Below are 8652 nucleotides of genomic sequence, written 5' to 3'. Positions count from 1 at the left end.
GCGCGCGCGCGCGCGCCTTTACATTTCCTTCTGTTACAGAAGAAGCCGTGAAGAGGGCCGTGATGGCCGAAGTGCAACGAGCCGTGAGAGTCGCGGTAGCCGAATCGAGGGCGAGCGAACGACTACGAGTGCATCGAATGCTCGACGTTCCACTGTCTCAGAGAAACCATGGACCTCTCCGTCAAGGACCGTATCTTCGAGTTCACGGTAATCCAGTCGATACGAATGCCAGAACAGTCACCGCTACACCGACCAACACTGTTTCCAATTCTATCACGTCGATCGGCGAGGACGAAAAGGACGCGCAATTGCAGACCGTCTCGGGATCCGTGAGTAATATACTGGTTCACTGTTTGGAACTAATGTTTGGAAAAAAGTCTCGCGGGACGGGACAGACGCAAGAGGGGTCCTTCGCTTATCCCCACTTCGAACGCTTTGTTGACAATCCTGACACCTGACGCTACATAGTAGTAGAAAAGCTATAATTTGAACATTCAAAATCGTAAAAATTATTCTCATTTATAAAGTTACGTTAGAATAATCATTTAAAACTGAATTTCTAGCTTATTCGTACACATATAATTATTATTTTTACTATTTGGATACAAAATTACATTTATAAATTAACCTATTTATTACAAATTAAAATTAACCTATACATTTGCCTACGCTAATGCATAAAGGTTTACAGATGTAATTTTGGATTAGTATACGTGACAAATACCATGATAAAAACAAAAATGCGTATGAAAATTTCCTTCCAAATTAACCACATTTCTTTCGCGAGATTTCATTCCAACAGTAAACAATACTTGCCACGTATCGACGCGCCAATACGATTTCTTCCTCTATATTCCATACCTTGCTCACCACCAATCCGAATCCACTTTCAGAGTTGTTGGAACTGCGGCAGACCAGCCTTGGAGACGTGCGGTGGTTGTGGAATCGCACGGTATTGCGGCTCCTTCTGCCAACACCGGGACTGGGAGGCAGGAGGCCATCACGCGACCTGCAACAATCCTCCGCCTCGTGAACCTCGAAGATCAGCGTCTCGAAGCCCTCCCAGAATCGCAAGCGCAGCTCAGTCGAGCGTAAACGAGGCAAATATCGTCGCGCCTATACCGGCCAGTGGTACGACCAAGGGGAAGTGACGTTACGACGGGAATTACTATCGACTCAGACGATTCGCTAGACCGGTCCAATACGATTCGCGCTGACTATACACATCACACACACACACGCACACATGCACATCCTTTCTTCTGACGGAGAATCATACATCTTCTGCTTTTCTTTCTCCACTTTCTTCCTACGCTTTCGCACTCTCGGCAAACCATACAACCATTCAGTTGTACAGTTATAATAGTTTAAATATCCTGTTATTCATCCAAGGTATATTACGATACATTTTGTCGAATTCATCCGTTCGCGTTAATCTTGGCGAGTTAGAGAGTTAAGCGATCCCTTGCGTATCGCGATATATAAATACAAAGTTGCGGGAACAGTACATTACGCGTGAAATGAAATTTTTCCCTTTTACGATTGTAGTTGTAATACAGTTCGTCGAATTCCTTCTTTAGAATAGTACGTGTAACGGTTCGTTGTACATTGCTATTTGATCGAAGCGACAAAGTAGAGATAAATTATATAACATGTATATATCTCGGATGATAGATTGTTCAAATAAACGAAATTCTTGTCTAGCAATGAAAATGTGAAGTTACGTTATCTTTCGATACAACGAAAGTATGAATTAAAAATATGAATCCATTCACGTCGTCCAAACAATAAACAGTGATAAATAAACTTAATACATGTTATACATTCTCTAGGTCTCTACGAACATGTAGCATAAAAAAAATCTTGCACGCATAAACAAAATATTTGTTATATAAATAAGTTGGAACAATTTTACATATATGATTTTGCAATATTGTTTTTTCACACTTAGAACCGTATATTTGGCACAAAATGCGATCAATTTAAATTTTTCTTCACCGTAATCGATACAAAGTGTTATATCGATATTTTTCCTAGTCAATTGATAGATTAATATAATCGCAACGAGTGATAAAACTGTTGCAACGTTTTACTTTACGCGCGTCACAGTGCATGGACGCATGTATACGTTTATAAGTCTAGTCACTGTCGAGTCGAGAATCATAAAATGAGTTTATCCGTCGCGCGCATTAGAAAACTTTGCTCAAATTTAGATTACGAGTCGTTGTATGTTTTTCTAGCTACGTTACGTTGCGGGGATGTATGATGGATTCTATAGATTGTATTTATGAATTAACGAAATACATGATTATTCTGTGTCATAATGCTTAAAGAACGAACATCGACATCTTTCTTTTCTTGCACACGTGTTTACATTTAACAATTTATTTCTCTTTCTTGACCGAATTCCCTATTATATTTGCGAAAAGTGCTCTTGTTTTCTCTTCTTTACCTAACATTTCCATCCAATCCTTCTTGTTTCTTGCGTACAATGGAACGTTTAATTTGTTCAACATTATTTGTCCAGATTTGGTCGAACGCAAAGATTCTCCGGCTGCTGCTAATTCTTCCATGATCAAAGTTTTCTGATTCATATGCGCCGATCGCCATATTCTATCCAAGCATCTGGAGCCATGTGTACTGCGAGCCAATCGCGACCAGTATCCTTTCAATTTTTTCCCAAGTTTTTCCCTGCTTTTCTCACCGATATATTTGCTGTCCATGTAAGCATCCACGATGCGACTTCCTTTTGGATCTTCAAACAACCGCACTACTTCCTCTATGTCAGTTTCCAACAAGGAATTAACCATTTTTATAGGTTTATTAAAATTGAGTATAGCCTGTACTATTAGACTTCCGTGTAAACTGATCAAAGATTTCGAATCATCTTCCTTTTTTTCTTTTAAATTTTCTAATTGATCAGATGTTTTTAAACTTACCACGCAAGCCACGATAAGATATTGTTTCTCGTTTCCTTCGCAATGGAGAGTTCTTAAAAGTTCAGTTACAAATGCACCCTGCTTAACTTGCAATCTTAAAGACGCATTCGCCACACTAACTAAAATTCCTGTAAAACCTTTTTCAAGAATTTCAGAAAAATGCACGTGAATCTCTTCAAATATCTGTTCAAATTTTTCCTTTACCGTACAATGATCAAATAGTCTTTGCACGCTGAAGTTTGTATTTTGCGTCAATGACAATTGTTTCAAATTGCCTGAAAAATATCTTTCATAAATATCATTAAAAGATTTAGGATTTCCCACTGATAAGCAAGCCTCTAACAATCTGATTGAACTTTCTGTGTTAAAAATATTTGACAATTGTTGATGTTCTCCAAGCTTAAAACATTCGTTTGTAATCTTTTTAACATATTCTTCCACCATACTTGGGAATGTATCCTTTAAAGAATATAAAGCACTTTGCAATAATCCAGATGTAAGTTCATCTTTCCCAAATTCTAAAAAGCAAGGCCATTTGTATAATCTGTTACATGTTGAGGATAATAAGTCTTTATACTCTTGTATGACTGGTCGTCTTACATCAAATATTACTTTTTTTTTATCATTAGCTTCAGGCTTATCGATTAGACCACCAAGGCATTCGATAACAGTCCTCAAAAGATGATTCGCATATGTATCGTACACAAACTCCTCTATATTATTAATAAAATATTTACTTAGCTTTAACACGATGCTGTTGTAAGATTCCACTTCCGATTCCTTAACCTCTATATTGGCATCTACACTTTGTTCAGCATTAGATTCTAAAACTATTCTTTTATTTCCTCTATCAGCGCAAACCATTACGATCTTTTGTAAAACGTGACTAGCAAATCTGTCATTACTGAGAAGTCGTAAAGAAGGATTGAAAGTAGTAACTAACCTTTGAATCGTTTCCAAATTCGCGTATTTTAAAAGTGAATCCAATATTCTGGATCCCACTTGATTTTGGGCATATTCAATTTCGTGTCCAATAGTTTGTTCGTATACATTATTCACAAATATTAATTTCTCTTCGACAGTAGGAAAATCACTTTTCATCAATTCCAGAATACGTACCATATATTGATATGTATCATGATCTACGTCAGATCCATGATTCCTTTGTCGTGCGAATTTTTTTGCCATTTGAGCACACGATCGTTTCTTTTTTCTCTTTTTACTTCTTTCATCGTTCCAATTATTGTTGACCATATTTTAAAATGATTTTTCACACAAAGCAACGTTTACATAACCTTTTTATCGCGTGCACGCGACGTCGTTCACAATTTTATGCACAAAGTATAGTAAATATAGACAAGAATAGCACATAACGAGAGAAAGATAGAGATAAAATAAGAATTGATTGTCAGTACCATCTATCGAGAATAATTGACTTTTCTTCAAAGAATCATCTTTTTAAAAACATTCAAGAGATGGTACTGATCCTCAATTCTTACTTTTCCTATTATTGAAATGTTTTTACATATATATCATTAATAATTTCATTTTGCTGAAACATTATATAAGTTTGAACATTTTTAAATATTAATTTTTTTTATTATCTAAATTTATATATATATATATATTTTTATCATTTTTGCAACATGAACACTTTTTTATAGTTTTCTTAATTCCGAATTTTTATTAAAATAACTTATCTATGATGTCATTATGATGTCACAGGATACATTAAAAATACACTGAGTTTTCCATATCATTTGTTCTTTACTTTATTTTACACACTCGAATTAATCTACATAAATCTTTATACGTCGTATCGTAATTCGAAAATTCTTATCGTCTGGCATATCAGTGCGTTTTACTTTAACAAGAAAAAAAATTCTGTAATGGACGTAATAGTGAAGAAACATGGAAGAAACAAGAACTTTCGAATGCGGTTCTTTGGATCTCACTAGCCGTTTTATTATCCCGTAGGCTCGGATCTTTTGTAATGTCTTCCAATCAATGATTGTGGATAATTCTCGATTAGCGCAAACGAATGTCTATCGTAGTTAATTAAAGGCCCCTTCGACTGCTATCACAAATAGAGAAAAAGAGCATATTGAACGAAAATAGTTCTCATCAAGGACAATAAACTTCTTCCTTACCTAATAAGAAATATATCTACGTATATATAATAAGAGAAAGAGGATCGTTGTTCTTCTGGATTGACATTGATAAATTCGTGGGTCAACGAATGATATATGTTTCCTAATAATTAATCTTCCATAAATTTATGCGATGCATGATTTTGCAGAGACATATGAAATGATGGATTGTAATTAGAACAGTTCTTGAATAGTTAATTTTTCCGATGTCTCCGTAATATTACAGGTACCTTCGAGCATCAATAAGTTTTTTATAACGATGCATTAGATTGTATTCTAATAACTTCGTTAGGACTTGTACAGATAGAAGCGACCATATCGGTTGCTATCAAATCGCCAATTCAGTTTCTACTAATTCCTTAAACAAGATTTTTTATCTACTATAACGCGTAAAAGTTTACAATCAAATAGTCGAGAAAGACGGATTAAAATGCGAATAATTTGTAGCTGCACGCGTCAAACAGCTCCGTATTCCTCGCTAGATGGCGATTCGTCATTAGGAGGTGGCCTAGGCGGTCTGGGTGGTCTAGGCGGTCTGTGTAAATGTACACCAGGAGCTGGTCTTCTCGGAGGTGGTGGAGGATGAGTTCCATAAGAGGTGTCATCCCCTTCTTCACTGCTAGGGGAAGGGGATGGTGCTCTGTCTTCTTGTTCTTGTAAAAGTTGTCGAAATTCTTGAATAGATTCGTTTAACGACCAAAGTTGAGCGAGCAAAGAAAGATCCAATTGTCGAAGACCAAACTGAAAAAAAAAAATCAAATTGTAAAAAAATATTCATTATGTTTTAGATATTTTTATAAAATGATCAAAATAACGATTGTTTATTTATATATACATATAAACAAATATGTTTTGCCGATAAATATTTGTAATTCAGTGAAAAATAGCGATTATGTCACGAAAAGCATTAGAGTTTAAAATTTATAAACTGAGAAAATATATTTTCAAGACCAGTAGCAATTCTTGTGGTGCTAACCGTGAGAATGAAGGGATTAGATAAGAGGCGCAAAATGAGAATGGGAATGAGAGGTGTCAGCGTACCAAGAAAGAAGGTAAAGAAAAAGAAGGAAGAACAAGAATAGAGGTAGGAAGGAACGAAGGTGAAAGAGAGCGGCCAGAAAAAGGAGGCGAAGAGGGGAGTCACGCCTGAGGGAATGCAGCGTGGGAGCGGCTGTGCCAGTTCGCTTCGTGTCTGGATTAACTATTAAACTATTAGCCTAAACTTTCGAACAAACCGTTTCGGACCGATATTTATCTCATATCGTATATTGAATTATATATATGCCATCATAAATAAATAGAAATTATAGCGTGGATGAAATAACTTGCTATATTATTTATAAATTGCTATGTTATAAGAAAAAAAAGAAAAAGAAAAAATGACAACCATATTCGTTTCGCAAGAGAAGCCTACACTTCGAATACGTATTCGTTGCGATTTGTGATGGCATTCGCATGCAATTTAATTTCAAGGTAACGGACCTAATCGACCGAATGAGTTTGACACATATAAATAGAACGATAAAATTTCACATTATAAATGAGATGACAGAAAGATTAATTATATCTGAAAAATATTCGAATCATGATTTACATCAGAAATCAACTCCCCGTTAACACGCGACTTATGACGTTCTAATTACTTTGACCTTCCGCCATTTATACAAATCTTGCATCGTGACTTGTAAATCCGTGGAATTTTCCTGTTGACGTATAGAGAAGAACGCGGATGACTAATAACATTTATAAGCTAATGGCCTCCATAGATAATTATATAATACTTTATATATATATTCGACATATTCTTTTATTCTTTTATTCTTTCTAGATAACGAACAAATACGAACAGAAAAAGAGAGAGAAAGGATGCCAAAAAATTTTCAACAATCACCATTTCTCTCCTCAGTATAGCCAGTTGTGTATCCAATGTGGTAAGCTGTCTAGCAGGAGGTGATGGCCTGGACGATGATTGGATCGGGGTTTTACCGCCTCTTTGCGTTTTACTGGAAGATCTAGTGGGTGGCGGAGGTGGTTCGCAACCCTCGCTTCGTCCACCACTCAAATTAAACCCACTAAGACTCCTTGGTAACGGTGGTAGACCTTGCAGGGAAGACATAGCGATCCTTTCTTGTATGCTGAAAAAGGCGAGAGTTTCGTTCAGTCAACGAAATTGAGAATGGAATAAGATCAAGGATCGATCAATCCCCTTTTAACGATCACTTGAAACTCTACTATTAATTCGAAATCTATCAACGATCTTCGAAGCGTTCTTTCGACTGTGTACGGATTTGTTATGCATTCGGTTATTCGTTTCGACACCACCGTTTCGCACGAACGAAGCGACGAAGTAGGTTAGCAGGTAAAGGAAATTAGAAACAGGACGATACTCTGATATTGCGCGCAGAATAAAAAAACGGTAAAGAGCATTCGACTCTGCCATTCTATTTTGCACGTTCCTTTTTTACCACTCGTTTTATCACGCAATTAAATCGTTAAAGCAAAAATGTGTAACACGAGAAACTCTTGATGAATCGAATCACTGGATTATTATATACGAACAAATCAACTCTTGCAATAGTTTTACAAGCAATTATCAAGTTTGTTTACAATAAAATATATCAACACGATTAATCAACACGTCAGTATCGATCGATCAAACTTCTTCCAGCTTTAAAATTACGTTACATCGATGATTAATCGGCGAACTACCTTGGAACATTAAAGTCCCCGAATTTCTCGTTTTCACAACGATCAAATCCATTGACTCGACTTCCATCAATGACGTCGCCATCTTCCCCGGACAATCTGATCTGCGTGGACGAATAATGAACACCGGCTTCCAACCAATCTTGTCGATGAATGTTGTCATTGTCGTTGTCATTCTCCGCATCCTTGTTGTTGTGGTTGACATGGTGATTGTGATCGTCACAGTGATCAGGATGATCGTTGGATGCGGCTTTACGGTCCGATTCGTCGATAACAACCACCGTGGCACGGTCAACGTTCGAAACGTTCGAAGATTGGGTCGTGGTGGAACTTTCCGCGCTTTTCCTCGTCGCGTCTCTATATTTCACGAGACACGATCTCTGGGTTGGCGTCGGCCGCGTCGAGCCATCGGCTTTGCTTCTCTCCGAGCATTGGGTTCTCTCTGAAAAACTTAGGCCCCCCCTTTCCCCGTTTTTCTTCGATTCCGAAACGTCGGGCGAAGCGTGACAACACTGTACCTCGTCCAGAGATACGCGCGACTCGATCCCAGTAATTTTGGCATCGCTGTCGCAATCGATCGATTCCTTCGCGCGAGAAGTCGACTCTGACTCGGTTCTCGCCTTCTCGTTCCCGCTCGTTCTATCGATATTGCTTATCGATTTCTCGCTTACCGGCGATCTCTCATCAGTGGTGGTTGCCCCGTTGAAGGAGCGTTCCTTGGAGGGCACGCGTTCGAGCAGAGCGGAATGACACGGGCTCGAGCGATCCTCTTTCTCTCGCGGCAGAGGAGGCGAGGAAGAAGCGGCGCCGTCGGTGTTGGGGCTCGATTCAGTGGAATTTGGCCGATGTTCCTGGTC

At 37.9% G+C, this 8652-nt stretch overlaps 3 protein-coding genes across 6 annotated transcripts in view; 1 reads left to right on the top strand and 2 right to left on the bottom strand.

Moving 5' to 3' along the window:
• Positions 1-2115, top strand: part of LOC102676768 (protein CBFA2T3-like) — a 14831-nt gene extending 12716 nt beyond the window's left edge. Inside the window, exons 8-9 of the mRNA XM_031508605.1 lie at positions 40-329; positions 894-2115. Of these exons, the coding sequence (XP_031364465.1) occupies positions 40-329; positions 894-1151 (548 nt within the window). The 3' untranslated portion in view covers positions 1152-2115. The remainder of the gene's footprint in view (positions 1-39; positions 330-893) is intronic.
• On the bottom strand, positions 759-4290 carry LOC102672144 (nucleolar protein 9). Its single transcript, XM_006611799.2, has one exon. The coding sequence runs from the start codon at positions 4191-4193 to the stop codon at positions 2385-2387; it is 1809 nt and encodes a 602-aa protein (XP_006611862.1). The 5' UTR covers positions 4194-4290; the 3' UTR covers positions 759-2384.
• A 396-nt stretch (positions 4291-4686) lies between these two features.
• Positions 4687-8652, bottom strand: part of LOC102676507 (anaphase-promoting complex subunit 11-like) — a 9270-nt gene continuing 5304 nt past the window's right edge. For 2 of the 4 annotated variants that reach the window (XM_031508648.1, XM_031508649.1), the window contains 2 exons: positions 6981-7224; positions 4687-5830 (listed from right to left, as the gene is read on the bottom strand). In XM_031508648.1, coding sequence (XP_031364508.1) covers positions 5546-5830; positions 6981-7205 — 510 coding nt within the window. In that variant the 5' untranslated portion in view covers positions 7206-7224 and the 3' untranslated portion in view covers positions 4687-5545. The remainder of the gene's footprint in view (positions 5831-6980; positions 7225-8652) is intronic. The other 2 variants (XR_004149824.1, XM_031508650.1) reach the window with 2 other exon arrangements.

This window comes from Apis dorsata, unplaced genomic scaffold, assembly GCF_000469605.1.
Source record: "Apis dorsata unplaced genomic scaffold, Apis dorsata 1.3 scaffold_92, whole genome shotgun sequence".
Classification (NCBI taxonomy): domain Eukaryota; kingdom Metazoa; phylum Arthropoda; class Insecta; order Hymenoptera; family Apidae; genus Apis; species Apis dorsata.
Note: the sequence above shows the minus strand (reverse complement) of the source record. Positions and strands in the feature narration are given on the sequence as shown.

What these genes read in the sequence shown, in the direction of transcription:
- LOC102672144 (XM_006611799.2), bottom strand. Translation starts at nt 4,193, where the DNA reads ATGGTCAACAATAATTGGAACGATGAAAGAAGTAAAAAGAGAAAAAAG.